The sequence below is a fragment of the Anoplopoma fimbria genome, chromosome 3, assembly GCF_027596085.1.
Source record: "Anoplopoma fimbria isolate UVic2021 breed Golden Eagle Sablefish chromosome 3, Afim_UVic_2022, whole genome shotgun sequence".
NCBI lineage: Eukaryota > Metazoa > Chordata > Actinopteri > Perciformes > Anoplopomatidae > Anoplopoma > Anoplopoma fimbria.
In genome coordinates this window covers 14792151-14810025 of record NC_072451.1, presented here as the reverse complement: position 1 = coordinate 14810025, position 17875 = coordinate 14792151, and the positions used below count along the sequence as shown (strand labels likewise).

Here is a 17875-nt window from a genome sequence, read left to right as displayed (position 1 = left end):
CATTCAAATATGAAACCTACACTGCATGAATTAGAAGTTTTGGCTTGATCCAGACAAAACGTCTAATCCATGAGCCAGTATATGGCAGTCGGGATTTTTTAGGCTTTTATTTTGAAAGCAAATTCATCTACTCTCCAGTCGTATTGAGGGACGCGTGAAATCCTGACCCAGCTCGCTTGTCACAGCCGCCCGTGACTTCCGCAATTCGATCGCTCATTGTGCGTGGACTCCGCCCCTTTTACGTCAGGTGTTCCAACAGGTGGATGAAACATTAATGAGGAGGTGCAGCGGGTAAGTCTACATACAGAGCAATACAACAGTGAGAGACACGAGGCATCCCAGTATCCTCCTCACAGAGACACCGAACTGTCAAAAACACAAGTGTTTTTTTTTGTTTTTTTAAACGTAGGTATATGTTCATCATATGCAGAATATAAGCATTGCAGATGCATGATGGGAAATTCAGAAATATCTTATTTTCTACCATGGGCTTTCTGTTTATTAGAAAATGAATATAGCTGCTTTTTTTATAAAAAATAAAAAAATAAAAAAAAACACCATTTAGGGTAAGCTGCTGCACTTCATATTCAGAACCTAGAGATCTATGTGCAAGAAAAACAAACATTTGCTCTCCAAAGCCAACGCTGCCTCTACATATTCAAAGGGGGGACATTTTGAATGAATTATTAATACAATGTGGCACGAGTCCAATGATAATAAAAAATAAATTAAATAAAGATCAAACCATCTGGTTAATTTCATTTTAGTGTAGCTGTAGTCAGGTGAGAATATAAACACAGAGCTTGAACAATACATACAACTTGCATATTAAAATATTTCGCCACTGCCCCCGCAGACTCAGAAGACAGACAAAAGGAAGTTTTCAATTCCAACATAGAAACAAAATAACAGACGTGTGTGATAATTTCAGTTGCAGTGTTTCATAAATTCAAATTAAGTGACAATTCATCTCAAGCATCTGTTCCCAGACCAGATACTGAAACAGTGGTGAGCATTAATGCCAGTCAAAACGGAGCAAGAGCGGCCAGTGTTGAGGAACAACAAGTGAATATGTTTGGGTCTTCCCTAAGTGCTTATTCCCCCGAAAAACGTGCGAGTCATTGTCAGCGTTTGTTTATGCACATGTTCAATCAGCTGTCCTCTTCATCTCCATCTTTGTTTTGAGGCTCGTGGGACTCCACACCTGCCTCCATGACCGGATAGACCACCGCACAGAGCTTTTGGCAGAGATGAGTAATTTTACCTGGATGCAGTTTGGGATGACAGAAACCAGGAAGATTATGTTGATAGTAAGAGTTAATTAGAAATTCTTCATTTCAAATACACTTGACCCTTTATCATTCTATTTTTATGTTCTCTATAAAACTGGGTTCACTTTTAATCAAATCTCTTAGCTTTATCAGACTTTTATGATATTCAATTTTATTTGGGTCTTGGGGGAAAAATACCTTTTAGTTTAATCTTTCTATTTAAATTACAAGTGAAGCAGATTAACCTTTTATGTTGACTAATGCAACAAAACGGAGCATCTGTGTATCCGGTAACCTCTGCATTTAATGATGATGAACTACACTGGCTTTGAAGGAGGCAGACTTACATTTGCAGCCATCTCAGAGTTCCAAATATATTTTCTTTTATCTAAAGACACCAGGATGTGTCCTTACCCATGGTTGTATCACAACACTGTGGCTTGTTTTCCCAGTAGACTCCCAGGAAATATACTGGGACACCAGTCATCATGATGGCCAGACCAGTACCGCAGGCGACTGGCTCAGAGTAGAGGGAGAAGATCAACAGGAAGGCCCAGAACAGCAAGTAGATCACTGGCCATATCAGGCTCACCTGGTGGAGGAAGAGGAAATAAATCACATATGGTCTCATGATCATTAAACAAGTATAAATACATTTTATTTGCCACATGTATACCTTTCTTGATCAGTCAGTGTTTCCAAAGGGTTTGAGAAATTGGATTATTGGTCAGCAGATTTAAGAAGTTTGGCCAAAAAAAAAAGTGATCTCTGTAGTTGCTCCGTCTGTGTCTTTACCTTGATGGGTCGATACATGTCGGGCTCTTTGATGCGCAGCACAATCTGCCCAGCGATAGTGATGCCATAGAAGAGGTAGTTGATGAAACCCACGTAGTTTATGAGGGTGTAAATGTCACCGGTGCACAACATCAGCAGGGTGGAGATCAACTGAATATCGGGAGAGGGAGGGAAAGGTGAAGTTAGCATTTCTGCACAAGATGAGGAGGAGGAGGACAAAAAGTAGATGTGTTTTCTTCTAAGGACTCACACTGAACAGTAAGGCTGGGATGGGAGTGAAGCGTCTGACATGAATCATGGCCAGCAGACGTGGGAGATGGCCTTCCCTCGCTCCCGCATAAAACAGCCTGAGCGACAGAGCCAGAGAGTCGTTAAGTCCTGAGAGCAGAGCCAGCTGAGACGCTCAGGTGATTATGGGAGCGCCGGTGAAGAGACAGACTGCTCAAGGCAAAATTGCAGGGTTGAAAAATGAACCAGAACAGGAGTACAATAGGGGTCATGTACTTTGGGATGGGTTATTGAGCAAGTGGGGTTATCTTATCAGAGTCACATATACTCCTCGGAGGAGTACAATTTACTTTTCAGGCTCTCTACCCAAAATCTGAACTCTAGTTTGTGGCCTCAGAGACAAGCCTTTACACTGCCCATGCACTTGATCCTGTTCAGACTCGTTTTCACCCTGCCATGACAAGTTTCTCCGTGTACAACTACAGGCTCAAATATCATGTATGCAAACAAGGGTCAAAAAAGAATAAAAACACAACAACAACCATAGAAGCTGCAATAAAAAGAAATGGACAGGAGGGGGGGACAAACTGACCGAGACGACGTGAAGAGGGAGCCATTGACACCCCCGAATGTGGAGAGTGCCACAGAGATGGGCATGATCCATGACATTACTCCTAGCAATTTCTCTCCAAATGTCTGGGAGAAATGTTAGGAGCAGAGAGAGAGAAATGTTAGGAGCAGAGAGAGAGAGAGAGAGAGAGAGAGAGAGAGAGAACAAGTAGTACACACTTGAATAACAGAATCTAATCAAGTAGTATCAAAGTGGAGTGCGACAGGCAGCCGGTTAAGCGTTTATGCTACAGTGTGGAGCATGCAGCAGATTAATATGGTTACTGTAAATGCAACTACTCCAATGCTTCTCGCTACATGCATCTACATTCAGATGGACCAAATGTGGGTCTGTTTTCTCACCACTGCCACAGCGTTGGAGGCCAGCAGCTCCTGGGGGCTCATGGCTGTGATGTAGGCCACGTTGGCGAACACGTAAACAAAGGTGACCAAGGGGATGGAGATGAAGATCGCCAGTGGCAGATTCCTGGGAGGATAGAGGACACAGGTTTATGGTATATTAACCATTTTCTGTGGCTGAAGTTTGATGTCCCCCTAAAGAAAGCCGACTAATCTTGGATTTAACATGTGAAACATTTGGACTCTTGTAAATTGTAAATGGATGGACTTCTCATGTGAGAAGTTACTCGTGGTGTGTTGGATAAACTTGATCACAAAAATTAAAAAATAAGTATGTAAATGTAATTCTTGTCTTTTCTTTGTATATAATCTGCACAAAATGCATTAGATAGCACAGGTGTACCTAATAAAGTGGCCACAGTGCGTTTATTTAACATGTATTGTTATGTACAAGTGTGTGTCTGATATATTTGGTACCTATAACAAGTGATGGACAAACTCACTGAGTAAATCCACACGTACAAAAACAGAGGTGCAAATCATTTGCATCTTCCAAGATGTAGAAGAACTCTGGAAATTTAATCAAAATTCAATCTGAAAATCAGATACAAATGTTTATTCAATGGACCAAACCGTTTGACCTGTAGACACTGTCGCCGTCTTCTGTATGTGGCGCAACACATTTCATAATTTTTTTCTTTCTTCATTGACAAAATCTTATGTGTTATTAATTTAATAGCACCTTCCTCTTTTAATATTTTAATGAATTAGGTGGGGGTTTTTTTCTGCGTTTTGTTGCTTGTGCACAGGTCACCTGTACGGGTCAACCAGCTCCTCTGTGACGTAGTTGAGGAAGTTCCAGCCTCCGTAAGCAAAGGAGCCTTGTAGGAAGGACAGAGCTATATGACCGACGTCGTATTCTCGGAAGTTCTCAAAGGCGTGAACCGGCTCCAACCAGTAATAGTGACCTGTAAAACAAAGCAAACGTCAGACCTCGATGAAGTCCATCTTGATGCGTGCTTGTTCTTCACTACCACAACCTGAGCAGCAGAGGACGCCAGACACAACGCACAGGGCGTTCTAAGGTCTTTCTGTTATGTTCCTCCCATTTTGTACAGTTAATTTTTGCCTTTTGATTATGGATTCAGGTGTCTGATATTGTGATAACTTTACACTGAAATCTAGAGACACCCTGTTCAAGTCTACTCATATGCATGCATCTCAGGTGACCCTCAATCCCCATTTTTTAAGGTTTTAGGATTAACCCGACTAAATGTTCTTTTCTCATAGAAGGTCAGCAATATTAACCTCCTGCATCTCCCGGCTTCTATGTCACACAAAGTGGGATATTAGGGGACTAGGTCACATGAATGAGTGTGTGTGTGTGTGTGTTGTGGATTATGAGCGGGATGAAGAGCTGTGAGGGACTGTAATCCCTCTTTTACGTTGGAATCACAAATCCCATGCAAGGCAAAAGGGAACTATATTGTTATGGTGACTAAAGCGTTGCTGCCATTTTGACAACATACCTTAAGCCAGTGATTTCCTGGTAAGAGGTCAGTAAAAGGGGTCATGAGACAATTAATAAGATATAAGAGTAAAACATATTTATTGAGAAATATTTGACACTTTTCCCTATTCAGACCTCTGAATAATAAATGAAATACTCTGAGGGGGGATCATTGCAGACATCATGTAACCAGAGTTGACACTGCTTTGCGTTCAAAAGGCTAAAAGCAAAAATTATATAGAACCTCAGTCATAAGAAAGAGACATGGACAGAAAGAAACTAATGGAATAGTCGGAGTGAATGAGAAATGCTACCTTTGCATATTTGGACGCCGCCCATGATTATGATGAGACCCAAGGCCAAAAGCTTGCCAGCCGTGAAGACATCTTGGACACACGTGGCCCAGCGCACACTGTAGCAGTTCACCCACGTCAACAACACTACAGGACAGCAAGAGAAAAGTTACAGAGTGCCCTGCAAATATTATGGTGCCTTCTAGAAATGTACCCTCATCATTTAGTTTTGATGTTTTTCATGGTATCTGAATATAAATAACACAGAAACAACCCTGGTTTTCTAATTTAAAAAAAACAAAAAAAAACTTGTAAATGTACAATACCAAATGCTGATTTACATCATAAAACATTAAAGTGTTCCAAAAACAAAAGGTTTTATGTACCTTAAAGACACATTTAAAATATAGGATCCAATAATTAGTCAAATCAGTTGAAGTACCAGTTGAAGAACTTAGCTGCATCACACACCCATCATGTGGGGATTAGTTTTCCCCTCTGTGTTAAATATTTTTTTCGCCTTAAGAGGTTATCTAATTGGAAATCATTGAATTTGTCTGAATCAAGAAATGTCTTCCCACAACAAGGTCGGAACAAAGCCAGTATTTAACTGTGACTCTATATTCACCCTGTTCACCTAAATAAAAGTCTGCCTCAGTAGAAATCTAAGAAAAACACCTGCAGAAAACTATTTGTATGATCACTCTAAAAAACATCAGTTTTTCACTTTAACATGCATTTCCCAGGGTTTGCTTGATAACCTGTACAAGTTAATGTCAATTCAAGCAATTAAATATCCATCTTCCATTAAGTAGGTATTGTATATTATCTCACTCACAAGTTCCTTAGAGTCTACAGTCATGCTAGCAGCTCTTTGAGGCTGTACCTAGCATTTAGCTCAAAGCACCACTGTGCGAAACACATCTTAGTTTAGTGCGTTAGCTTGCCAACTCATGCGAAATGTGATCATCTTAATACTTCATAGTTTTGTTTTGGTTTGTTTTTTAATCTGGAGGGTTCAATAATGAATGATAATGAACATTGCCATGAAAAGATTAATCAATGCAGTATAGAAATGTATATCCTGACTTTAAGTCCTTACTACGTCTCAAGCTCCTACTCTGCCCAGAATATAATTTATGCATTATTAATGCAGAGTCTTTTGTTGCGCGGTACATCACTTCCCAGTTTGCTTTTTGATGAAAACTTGCACCAAGCTTGTAATCAAGCTAAATCCAAGATTACTCAAATTATCCCACTTGAGTTATTTTTCCCCAGACACAGTAGTCTAAACTACTCTTGTGAGTGCTGCATTCGCTGCAGAACAAAGTAGTTTTTACACAGCCTTATTCACTGCCTACAATACACTCTCTCCAACAAATCAATCTGCCAAATATGAGGGTTTCTTGAACAGAGCTGAGTGCTTTCTCATTACAAAAAGTTTTAAAAGTCTTTATTAAAAAAAAAAATCTAATAAATTTAACATGCCTGAAATTAATTCCTCAAAGTGGGTTTTGAATGCCGCCTCATGTTCTGTATCTGTTAATGCACTAGCCTCAAACGACAGCCATTTAATCTTGGGTTTAATTTCATCACTCACACAGGCAGACAGCTGCCAGCAGGCGCATGCCACTGTCTGGGGGGAGGCAGGAGGGGAAGAGGGGCTGCAGGACGTAGTTCGAGAAGGTGAGCGCAATCACAGCCTGGTTAGTGGGGGCGACAACCAGCACTGCGATCCACAGACGCAAAAACCTGAGGGACAACAACAGCAGGAGGTTGATGAGACAGAGCAACAGACTTGTGTCACATACACACACAGCTACGGACACAAGAACAACTCTGTGTGTGTGAGCATGCTAGCCATTGTTAGAGCAAAATGTAAAGGGAAACAAGGAAAATGAATCAAATTAGCTAAGTGCATTATGTAAATGCACTGAGGCATTGTTGTTAGAGACAAGAGAAATGAGTGGAACTGGGTCATTGACATTCTGGGATGCTGGGAACACAAAACTTAATACATAAGGAGATGCTTTCATTATAAAAAGTGAATATGGTTGTGCAGGTTCAGGGGATGGGGGCTTACTGAAAGTTCTCATTAATTACAAAACAACCTTGCAATGTAATTTTTACAGACAGCTTTTACACATGATTGGAGCAAAACTTTTTATATACAGTGACCAAAGTTACAGTAAACATTCAATAAAGCCTCTGTGTAGAATATTAATATTATCTTCCATTTCTGCTAATAGATCCCCTTAAATGCTTAAATCCTTAACATAGGGGCTTCAGACAAATGGCATTTGTTCTCACCCAGCCAGTCCTCCAAAGATGTCCTTGACATAAGAGTAGTCTCCCCCTGACTTGGGGATGGTCACCCCTAACTCTGCATAGCAGAGAGCACCGATGGCTGTGATAACTCCGGTGGTTACCCACACAATGATGGCCACACCCACTGAGCTAGCATTCTCCAGGACCCCCTTGGGACTCACAAAAATCCCTGATCCAATGATGTTGCCTGAGGGAGTAAAAATAAAAGAACCGCAACAAAAACAGTTTAGTTTAGGAACAAATCAGAAAAAGTTGCGTGATGCTCTGGCATATCAATGCTTTTTAAATATGCACAAAGAATACTGATAATGCAAAGAAATAAAGAACCATAATGTTGCAGATAGTATGCCCATGAACCGTGGGAAGCATGAAAACTAGCATAAAGCCACAAACACACAGTTGAGGTTACAAAGGTAAAGATACAATTTCCTGTCACACGATGCCCCGTTTCACATGTGTAGATGTTTTTTCTGCATGTGGACTGGCCAATCAGGTATTCCATGTTTCCCATCCCACAAGCTCACTGCTGGTCAGCACATGTGGGTAAAACTGGGCTTGTTTGGGATCAATTTTGCTTTGAATTGGACTACTTGCAAAGTGCAGTCGAGTTGTATTTTGTACTTGCTGTTTCAGTGGTAGCAGCACCACAAGAGAGACAATTAGCATCTTTGTTTCTGCATCATATTTAGGTTGCCTTTGTTTTAGAGGAGAATATGCGAGTCTTTTAATGCCAGAGGAGATGGCAGAATTAGTTCATATCATCTGGGCACCTCTCAGGAAAAATAAACAAATCCAATTCTGAAGGCAAATACAGTATGTAACCTTTTGGAAAACATCCATCGTGAAATGTTCGGTGGGTGGGAAAAGCTGAGTAGAGGATTGCAGTACACAGACTACCCTGATTCATTTGAAAGAAGGTATTTACCACCTTGTGCAGTTTGAATGAAATTAAAAAGACATCATAGCAGCATCTGATCTATATGATCAATGAGCTTTTACCCTCATTTATCCATAATAATCCATATATTATAATGGGGCCACGGCCGCTTCCGGTCAACGGTACAGCGACCACAGTCCAACCATGCTTAAGACGGTGATGGAAAATTCAGTCTCAACAGTTAGTAGACACCATCATTAAAGGGATTGCTTCTCTTTTATTTTCTCTCTGTGTGCATGTCTGGTAGGAAGGGACTGAGCAGGTTTCCTGGCAACAGTTCCATGGAAACATTTGATGAGCGTACCGAGGATGCCCATGCTTCAAAATCACAACAGAGAGAGTGAGGGCGGGAGAGATTAAAGTCAGTGAGGCCCAACCGCTTAAGCGCAAAGTACATGGTTGCATGTTTTCAGTCAGTGCAGCTCGGATCAGCTATATTTTCTCTACACGTGTAAAAAGGCAGTTCACTGACATTATGAAAATATTCTCAACGTGCACTTAGTGATAAAATATTAGGCCACTTGGGTGGCTGGAATCTAAAATTGGACGCCATTACTCCAAATGAGTGATTTCTCACACAAAACAAGCTGTAATGAATACCAAGTGAAAGAAAATTTATGATTTTGTTTTCCATGTAGTACAATAACTTGTAGGATAATAACTTGTCTGTTCCACTCAGCCATAGCCCATTATTTAAGCCCAACAAATAATTATCCCCATAAACCATGACAGTATGAAGTACTGATGATAGCCAATGCACATATAGTTAACTCAGCTTTCATAAAAATAAAATAAATCTTGATGCAGGAAACTTTCTTAATATCTGGTGGGAGCTTCACTGCCTCGGGGTAATATGCTTTATTTTCACTTACCAGTAGTTCACGAATAAAACCCCACATGGACGTTCTTACCGATGATAATGGCACAGGCGCTGACTAGGCCGATCTGTTTTTTCAGAGCCACCCCGGAGCTTCCTCCTGCGTCTTTCCCCGCACACGACTGGGGGTCAGGGGGCTCCGAGTGACTGGCCCCGCCGATGCTGGTGCTGCCGCTGCTCCGCTTCCTCGGACCCCCGGCCATCCTTTAAGTCCTGTCCGCCTCCCTTCTAAGCCCGACAATACATGCATTTTTTTTTTAAGTTAACAACTCAAGTTCAACTAAATTTCCTACAGAACCATTTGATGTCAAACATGCTGAAGGTATGGGTCTCCATCTTTAGTTGTACAGTAGGCCAAGGCTGAAATTAGAAACCACGTCCTGGCATTAATAATTCAGCCGCAGGATGAACCTGTCTGGAGGCTTAATAACGACCACAAACTGACTTTTTAATTATTTTTTTTTGTAGAGTGTTTTTTTTAATAAAGCGAGACACAACTGGCGTTATATGACAAACTGGTAAATGTTGAGTTATTAAAAGTTCAAAAAAGTCTCGCGGCGGTAACAGTAAATTATTTGTTTCCTGTGTAACCAACAAGACGGTTGAAATGAGCAATTAACCCATCCGGAATGACCTCGTGCTCTTCGTTTTGCTGTAGAAACCTCAAGCAACAGGTAATAATAGTGAGGACGCACCTTTTCGGCAGCTGCGGTGACTTGAACCCCCCTGGAAGCTGTCTGTTAAGTGACGGACTTCATGTTCGACATAAATTGTGTCGGTTGGCCGTGATAACAAAAGACCAGCAGCTGATAGCCTCCCTAAAAAGAAAAGCTAGTTATTTTCAACCAATCAGCGCAGCCCAAAACTGTCAAAACGTCTCGCGCCCCGCCCTCTCTAGTGACGACCCAGGGTTCCCTTTTCTCCCCCATTGACATAAAACACAAACTGGTGACACACGTACAGCCTGGCTGAAATGCAACGCTTACCGGTACTTAAAATAAATAAATAAATAAAACTTACAAAAAAATGTCCAACTTAATTTGCATATAGGACTTGCCTCAAATACACATACATCAAAAGTACTGCATATTTCACATGAGGGTCAAGGAATATCTCTACAAGCACAATAAGTATGATTGGCATTGCCTTTAGTTGCTCAAATGATCATTTGATAAGACAATCACCAGTTTCCAAAATTGGGTGGAATAATGGAGCTTATTGGGAACTTGTAAGTGTAAGCTTATCAACTTACTTATAGTCATACTTGCCTGCATAGCTGTTTAATGCAGAGTATGATCTTATATGGTTAGTTCTACTGTCAGCATTTTTTCCATTTATTCATTAATATTATTTAATCTTCAGGCATGTTAAACACTTCAATCACCTTTTAACCCTGGTTGTGTGTGTGTGTGTGTGTGTGTGTGTGTGTGTGTGTGTGTGTGTGTGTGTGTGTGTGTGTGTGTGTGTGTGTGTGTGTGTGTGCTCCAGAAATGGTCTTGCTGGAGTGACATCATATTGAGCTAGATCACTGCCAGCTGTGATTGAAGAGCATATTTGTTAGCTTTTGTAGTCTCTGTGAGGGTTAAATTGAACTTGACAGTTGCATCAATGCAGGAAATAAAACTTGCACAGCTGTGAAGTTTAAAGCTGATGACTGCGCTGTGTTACATACGACAGGTCTGTATATACCTGAACCTCTGCTAATAAGGTACAAGGCTCCTGAGATATATACATTTCCACTAACAGCAAAACAATAAACAGTTCACCTGCCAGTTGTACCTCTATCGCTCTACACACTTTAGGTTTAGGGCGAGCCACGAATCTATTGATTTCTTGTGGGCCAACAGATTGGCATGCGAGGGGGACATCTACTGGACAACTCGTATCCCTGCTGAGTAGCCGGCCATCTCATATTAACAACCTATAAAACACTGATTCTGTCATCATTCTAAAATTATTCACAGACATTTACAATAAATTACATTATGATCCCGATAACTTGCGGATGGTGGTGGTACCAAACAAAGTTCAGAGCCCAGGGAGAACATTACAGTGTTTTTTTATTGACATGGTTCAAAACACACAGGAACAAAATAACAGTAATAAGAGACAACCCCAAACAATATAGTATGGGACTTGAATGACATAACCTTCCTCTGACCCTCTTGTGTTGAGGAGAAGGGTACTGCATCAGTACACAAGTGTTATGGTATGGAATGTGTGTTTGATAAGGCAAAAGGTTCTGTTGGATTGAGTGTGCATGTGGGGAAACTACTGTTCAGAACGGAGGGGGGGGGGATTTAAAAAAATAAACCAGTGACGAAGTGTTGGACCTAATCTGAATGAGCCAATCTAACAGCAATAATACACTTTGTGTACAGGTGATGGTCCAGGCCTGCTTGAACAGACTTCTCAATAACAGACTGAAAAATCGGGTTTATCCAATCAACTTTTTTTATTTGCCAGCTCAAAAGTGCCAAACACTTGTAACCTTAAAACCTGGACTGCACTTTAGGGGTTTTGCACCAAGAGTCCAGGTTTTTACTGTGTATATAAAAGAGAGCCAGGACATCTCCACTTAAACTGCCACCAAGTCTTACAGAAACGTGTGTGTGTGTGTGTGTGTGTGTGTGTGTGTGTGTGTGTGTGTGTGTGTGTGTGCGCCTGTTGACGGGCGTGCTGACGTGTGATCATCACAGGCCGATGGTGTAGGAGCGTCCTGCTGGATTGTGGATGGCGGAGCAGGAGGGCTCGGTCACGGCCCATTCATACCACACCTTCTTCCCGTTGTTGAGGCGCCAGAACCGCACTGTGACGTCCTCATCCCGGGATATGGAGATGGGTTGCTATTGGGAGGAAGAATTCGGAGGATTGATATGAGAACGCAACAGATGAAGCTGTTCAAATTAGAAGATTTTGTCTGTACGACTTACTTTGAGGGGGAAGAGGATGGGGAACCAGGAGAACATTCCAGGTGAATGTGTGTCTGGTTTTATACCTGCCACAAACACAAATAAACATTTAGATCTTATCTTTGCGCAACGTGACTTCCTCTTAATGAAGATGACTTACTGAGTGTGACGTCTTTGTACAGCGTGGTCTCGAAGTAGCCAGCAAAACCGTGCAGCACGGAGTTACAACCCACTGGGAATCTGAGGCACTGATACCGGTTATTGTTCATGTCTGAAAGAAAGATCATAGCGGTCAACATATATTTAAAACACATCATGTCAAAGTGTAATTTGTTACTTGGCATACCATGTGTGTCTAGTGTGTTTGCGCTACCTTTTGTGGGGTGCTTGAAGGTGAAGCACGCTTTGGGCTCGGCCAACTGGTGGAAGTTATGGAGGCGCACCACATAGGGCGTCTCGAAGTGGCACTCTGGGTCCTTGTCGCGTTCCCGGCATCCCCGTACTTCATTGTAGAGCTTGGAGGAGGACAGGGGAGCCAGGAAGGACGTGTAGGAACAGGGGATGCTCACTCCGTCATCTGAGGAAGACGTGACCAGAGGAGCAAAAGAGAAAGTGCTTTGAGATGCATGGAAGCTTGGAAGGTAATGGAGGAAGGCAAATGCTTTCCTCACGGTTGATGTGGAAAACGATCTACATTCAATGACTTTGCATTCACAGCATCTACATTTGTAGTTGATACTATAAAAAAAAAAAAATTACCTTTGAGGAAGTGCTGCGCTCCATCCAGGCACTCGGGGGAAAGTTCGTTGTCACCAAACGATCCCAGCAGCTCGCTGACGATGATGTCAGCCTTCTCAGGTGCAGCCCAGTCCCGCATGTCACATGACACCACTGTCACCTGATCACCCCACTCCTCAAAGCGCCAATTCTCGAGCCTGAACAAGTATAGAAGTTGTTAGATTGTTTGTGCGAGGCATCAATACTACCAGTATGTAACATTTCTAGGATTTATAAATTGGTATACAACTATAGAACTTTGAATATTATGAGTCTGTGAAGAACTTTTACTGTGCGGCATTAATAGTTTTACTTTAGATTTTGAGTACTTCTTCAAGCAACGCCAATACCCATATTTCTAGTTAGAGAAAAAGTGAAAATTTAAGCAAGACAGAGATTGTCAAGGGCCCTAAAATCACTAAATCCGGTCATGAAAACACACATTCATGTCGCGGTCAGAGACAGTAGTTGAATACACTTGGCAGAAGTAATTTCCACCGCTGCTTTTTATTCAAAGTGTATAAATATTGAACGTGGCAGAGTTGCACCTAATTCAAAAGAGCACTCCAGCATCACACCCACCCTGTGTGAGGTAAATCGGAGGAGCCATTCATGATTTATGCAAAGAACACACATGAACACAGACAGAGACTCCTTGCTTAATACTTTGACGAGACAGGACTCATCTTTATGTTCAGATGATGAAAAGTTAAACTGCAAATATAAGAGCTTTGACAAAAATTCCACTCACGTGATCACAGCGTTGGGATTTTTCTCCACAGCGTACACCTTCAGCTTCCTGTCTGCCTGTCTGGCAGCACGCAGGGACGCATTGACCAGGGGACCCCTACCTGCTCCCAACACCATCAACACCCTGTGACAATGAGAAATCGTCATTTCTGAGGTAACTGCAAGCACAACTACTGAGTTTGGAAATGTTGTGAAGCCTGGCGGTTGTTGTTTTGCTGCCTTAATGTTGTTCTTGTATAGTGAATATGTACTGTAATTGTGTTTTATACTGTATTCTCTGTGTACTGCTCAGAAACTACAGGTGTAAATTCACTTATAGTTAACTCTGGTATAGCTAAGAAGATGAGCACTGTCCCTGTCATATAAATAAATGATGTTCTCAAGTATGTTTCCCTGCTCAACTACTAATAGTTTTACATGTAGCTTTATCAAGAGATGAGTGTGTTGGTTGCAAAATTGAAATTTGGGTGCAGATACTCACTGGACATTTGTGTCTTTCTGCTCCTCTGGAACTCTGTCAAGGAGACATTTATATACAGCCTGTAGACACAAGGATAAAGCAGGTGGATCAATATGTCAATGGTGTGAGTGCTACACAAGTGACAATCAGTCCTGTGCGTACAAGCTCTCCCCTCAGCTACACGTTGACTGGAGACTAAATGAAACCTCAGTGTAAGAACGGGTAAGATGGCTACTATAACTACGCTACCATTTATTTTGTCGTCTTGGCTCTGCTATAAAAATCAATGGTTCCTCTATAAATGAAATACACTTAGATCTGCAACATAAAAATTGACATGACCTCAGTGTACATGCCGTGTCCAAATGCCCAAGATTTACCTAGAAGGGGAGGTCTGATTTGATTGGCTGACTTAAAGGTTTGATGGTCTTACCTGTTGGTACTGTGAATACTTAATGGGATCCTTCTCAAACACTTCGTATGTCTGAGACTCCAGGTTGTCCATTAGTGGCTTAAGGAAGGAAGGAAGGAGAAAAAGACCTTTAGTCTTCATCGTTAATAAAAGGTTGAATAACATTTCTTCTCTAAATATGTGAAAACCGATGAGCACTTCCTTACCTGGAGGGGAGACTGCAGGTAGTCCTCGTAGCCCTTGGCGAAGAGCTCGTAGGAATTGGGGGCAGGCCGGTTCTGGTTGAGGTATTCCAGGTACTGCAGGTAGGACCGGAAGTCCTTCTCAGTGTGGCGACTGGTGCCTGTGAAGACGAACTGGGCCTCCAACTAAGAAAAAGATTGATTGTTTTCATTTAAACAACACTACCCCATTTGGCTGGTTTTTAATTTCAGCTGAAGCTGTGGAATCGTACCTTGAAAAGACTGAAGATTATTCGCTGATGGGCTTTTGACAGAACAGGGAAGCCCTTCTTATTCGTTAGGAAGATGCTGGTGGGAAGTATGGCTGCTTTGATTGGCTCCCCAAGCCACTTATCAATCACCGCGTCTGACGGCATGTCTGCTCCAACTTCGATAGCTTCAGGAATACAAAAAATAAAAAGCACAATTTCAGTAGCAGACAGAACCATAATTATATCTTCTTAATGCACTGACTTTGCCCCAGGCTGGTGCTTCACAGTGTGCTCTCTCACCCAGACAGATCCTCTTGTTGTAATCACAAAGGGTTCTAAATGAGTGCCACCTAAAGGAAGAGAGGAGAGTAAACAAAATGAGTCACGGTTTTAAAGGAAATCAATGGCAGCTCTTTTAGCATGCAGACTGCACTCGACTGTTCAGGAAATGGACTAACCAGCCCCACGTCTTCTCATCAACACTTGTGTCATCGATGCAAGTGGTCGGTTCGTTTTCGATCAGATCTTCCCGCATGTCATCTGATGCCATCAGCGGGACACGGATCCAGAACTGATGAGACACGGGGGACAACAAGTTAGCTGATGAGTATGTCGGAATTCTCTGCCAAATAAAAAAGCAATCTACGTGTGCATGTTGAGTTTGTTTGTGCTTTGTCTTACATTTGAGGTGTGGTGTCCAGTGTGGATGTGGTTTAGCAGCAGACGGGCTAGATTGGCACAATGGGGGCCCTTTAGATGGAGCATGAAGACAGGCAGACCCAGGTAGGCTGAGAAGTTTAACTCCTGTGCCAGAGCCTGGAGAGAAACAGAAGGGAAAGGAATGATGAGCAGATGACATGGAGATTAAAAAAAAAAAAAGTTATTCAAGTTGAGGAACTTACAGCCTCTGAGTTTCGGCGCTCTGTCTCGATTTCTGAATCTGCATCGATCCATGGAGAGAGCTTCCCAACGATAAGAGTATTCCAGTCTAGACAAAGCACAATGGATAGTTTGAAAAAAAAAAAAAGAGTGAGCATCAACTGATTTATTATTAGTTTCTTATCAAACCTGAGTCAGATCAATTTTACTGGCACCGTGTTCTGCAAAATAGTGTCAAAAAAAGCTGAAGCTAATACTTTATCCATACGCCAACTTTGATACAAGACAATCCTTATGACAGCTAAGTCAGACATTAATATGCAACAGTTCACTAGAAGTACTACCCTGAGCCTTCCTCGTAGCACTTATTGCATTCGTATTAGTTTGTTGCACTTATTGTTTTCATAGTAATTTGCCTCTGCACTATACTTTTGCTCTGGTTTATGCTTTAAGATGCTTGTTTAAGAAAGGAGATGCACTTATGACCTCTGGTGACTAGTAGTTCTCTTGAATACCTATGTTGAATACAGTTCCTGTAAGTCGCTTTGGATAAAAGCGTCTGCTAAATGACTGTAATGTAATGTAATGTAATGTAACTAATACACTGATATTTGCATGTCGGGCTATGTCATACAACCATGATCTCTTATGATGCAATTGTCTGTGATACGATATACCTTGTCAACTTCATTACAATTTCTTTTTTTGTTTATCGTTCGTCCATATGATACCATTTTCTAGATTTGTGGCTCCTGATTTCCAAAATTCTCAATTAAAACTTAATTTAAAAGTTAATAATACAATTCCAGTTATTAAACCCTGTTTCGACCATCATCAGTTCATTCATCAATCAGAGGCCTGTTGCAGCAGACGGGGCTGCAGAGATCTTATTTATAGAGAGCATGAAATATAAGTGTTATTATACTACTATTACTATGATTTAAGACAGTAGAAGTAGAACAAACCTCTTCCACACAGGAGCAGGTCTGATCGGGTGTGCGCGCCGGATCGGGATTTAGCGGGCTCCAACTCAAACTCTCTCCTGAACCTCGAGTGGAACAGGGGCATGCACAGGAAATCAAACCTGGTCACGGGAGAAAGAGAGCATCGCATTTTAGCATTGATAGAACTTATAATGTCAAGCAGAGGTGAGACGCAAAAACACAAACAAACAGTTTAGTTAACTACTCCCCGGCCAGCTAACACAGTACAAACAGAACAACCTATACGAGTAGAATAAACAGTTCACACCAGTATCACGCATCGTTGTGATTGGGCACGTGCTGGTAATTCACCGGCTAGCTTAGCAAGCATCACGCACTGACATTATGCTAGCACACCCATGCGCGGACACTGTGCTAGCAAACCAGCGCGTTCTTCTCGTACGCTGAACAGAGAGGGTGCAGGGTGCAGCAGTATCCTCACCCGAGTTTAGCGACCGCGGCTAAAGTGTCGGCGACCTCCGGCACACAATTCAAATCTCTCCCGCAGGATACCCTGCCTCCCGTGCTGCCAGACGCCATGATTTTTAGCCGACTGACTGGAACCCGTCTCGTCACTCTGATTTACGAGGAAACCGACGCCATCTTGGATCTGCAAGGACTTCTACGCTCATTGGGTAGCAAGATGACATAGACCCAAAATGGCGTCGCAAGCGCTGCAGTTACATGTATCGTGAATTACCGCGATAACTGCGCAGCCAAGGTCTTCAGTTTATGTATTTTGATCTCAACAGTTCATGTTTCATATCAAAGCTTTCACGTTCATTTTTAAAAAAAACATTCTACAGCTATATTTAGTTATTTAAAAAAAAAAAACGAAAGTAACAGTCATAAGAAAAAAATAGATCTATTGTCAGATTCATTTGAAAGAGTTATTGATATGCCATCTGATTAATTATTATTCTGCAGAATACAAAAGGAAGTTTGTCAGAAGATCCTGCTGTTGGTGGTTGGTGCCTTGCTGTAACAACAAACTGAAAATGATGAAAAAGTTGTATAAACTTGCACAAAACTAGAAACATGACTCTGTCACACTGCAAAAC

At 41.7% G+C, this 17875-nt stretch overlaps 2 protein-coding genes across 2 annotated transcripts; both read right to left on the bottom strand.

The window, feature by feature from the left end:
* Window positions 1–427: 427 nt before the first annotated feature.
* On the bottom strand, window positions 428–10019 carry slc7a8b (solute carrier family 7 member 8b). The gene is made up of 12 exons (XM_054625492.1): window positions 9904–10019; window positions 9243–9436; window positions 7377–7581; window positions 6667–6818; window positions 5088–5213; window positions 4078–4231; window positions 3267–3390; window positions 2887–2990; window positions 2317–2413; window positions 2067–2216; window positions 1686–1863; window positions 428–1264 (listed from the first exon to the last, which is right to left on the bottom strand). Exons 2-12 carry the CDS (start codon window positions 9409–9411, stop codon window positions 1152–1154), a joined length of 1572 nt encoding a protein of 523 aa, XP_054481467.1. The 5' UTR covers window positions 9412–9436; window positions 9904–10019; the 3' UTR covers window positions 428–1151.
* A 1232-nt stretch (window positions 10020–11251) lies between these two features.
* prmt5 (protein arginine methyltransferase 5) lies at window positions 11252–17405 on the bottom strand. Its single transcript, XM_054595937.1, has 16 exons — window positions 17257–17405; window positions 16797–16915; window positions 15855–15940; window positions 15634–15768; window positions 15411–15523; window positions 15253–15302; window positions 14974–15137; window positions 14726–14887; window positions 14541–14618; window positions 14129–14187; window positions 13649–13771; window positions 12880–13055; window positions 12494–12697; window positions 12281–12391; window positions 12142–12206; window positions 11252–12054 (listed from the first exon to the last, which is right to left on the bottom strand). The coding sequence occupies exons 1-16, from the start codon at window positions 17352–17354 to the stop codon at window positions 11902–11904; spliced, it is 1896 nt and encodes a 631-aa protein (XP_054451912.1). The 5' UTR covers window positions 17355–17405; the 3' UTR covers window positions 11252–11901.
* Between the last annotated feature and the right edge of the window lie 470 nt (window positions 17406–17875).

What these genes read in the sequence shown, in the direction of transcription:
- prmt5 (XM_054595937.1), bottom strand. Translation starts at nt 17,354, where the DNA reads ATGGCGTCTGGCAGCACGGGAGGCAGGGTATCCTGCGGGAGAGATTTG. An exon ending in CTGGACACCACACCTCAAAT is followed by an intron (nt 15,524 to 15,633) that starts GTAAGACAAAGC and finishes GTGTCTCATCAG; the next exon opens with TTCTGGATCCGTGTCCCGCT. An exon ending in AGCGCAGCACTTCCTCAAAG is followed by an intron (nt 12,698 to 12,879) that starts GTAATTTTTTTT and finishes CGTCTTCCTCAG; the next exon opens with ATGACGGAGTGAGCATCCCC.
- slc7a8b (XM_054625492.1), bottom strand. Translation starts at nt 9,411, where the DNA reads ATGGCCGGGGGTCCGAGGAAGCGGAGCAGCGGCAGCACCAGCATCGGC. An exon ending in GAGCTGGTTGACCCGTACAG is followed by an intron (nt 3,391 to 4,077) that starts GTGACCTGTGCA and finishes CTATCCTCCCAG; the next exon opens with GAATCTGCCACTGGCGATCT. An exon ending in CCTCCAACGCTGTGGCAGTG is followed by an intron (nt 2,991 to 3,266) that starts GTGAGAAAACAG and finishes CATTTCTCCCAG; the next exon opens with ACATTTGGAGAGAAATTGCT.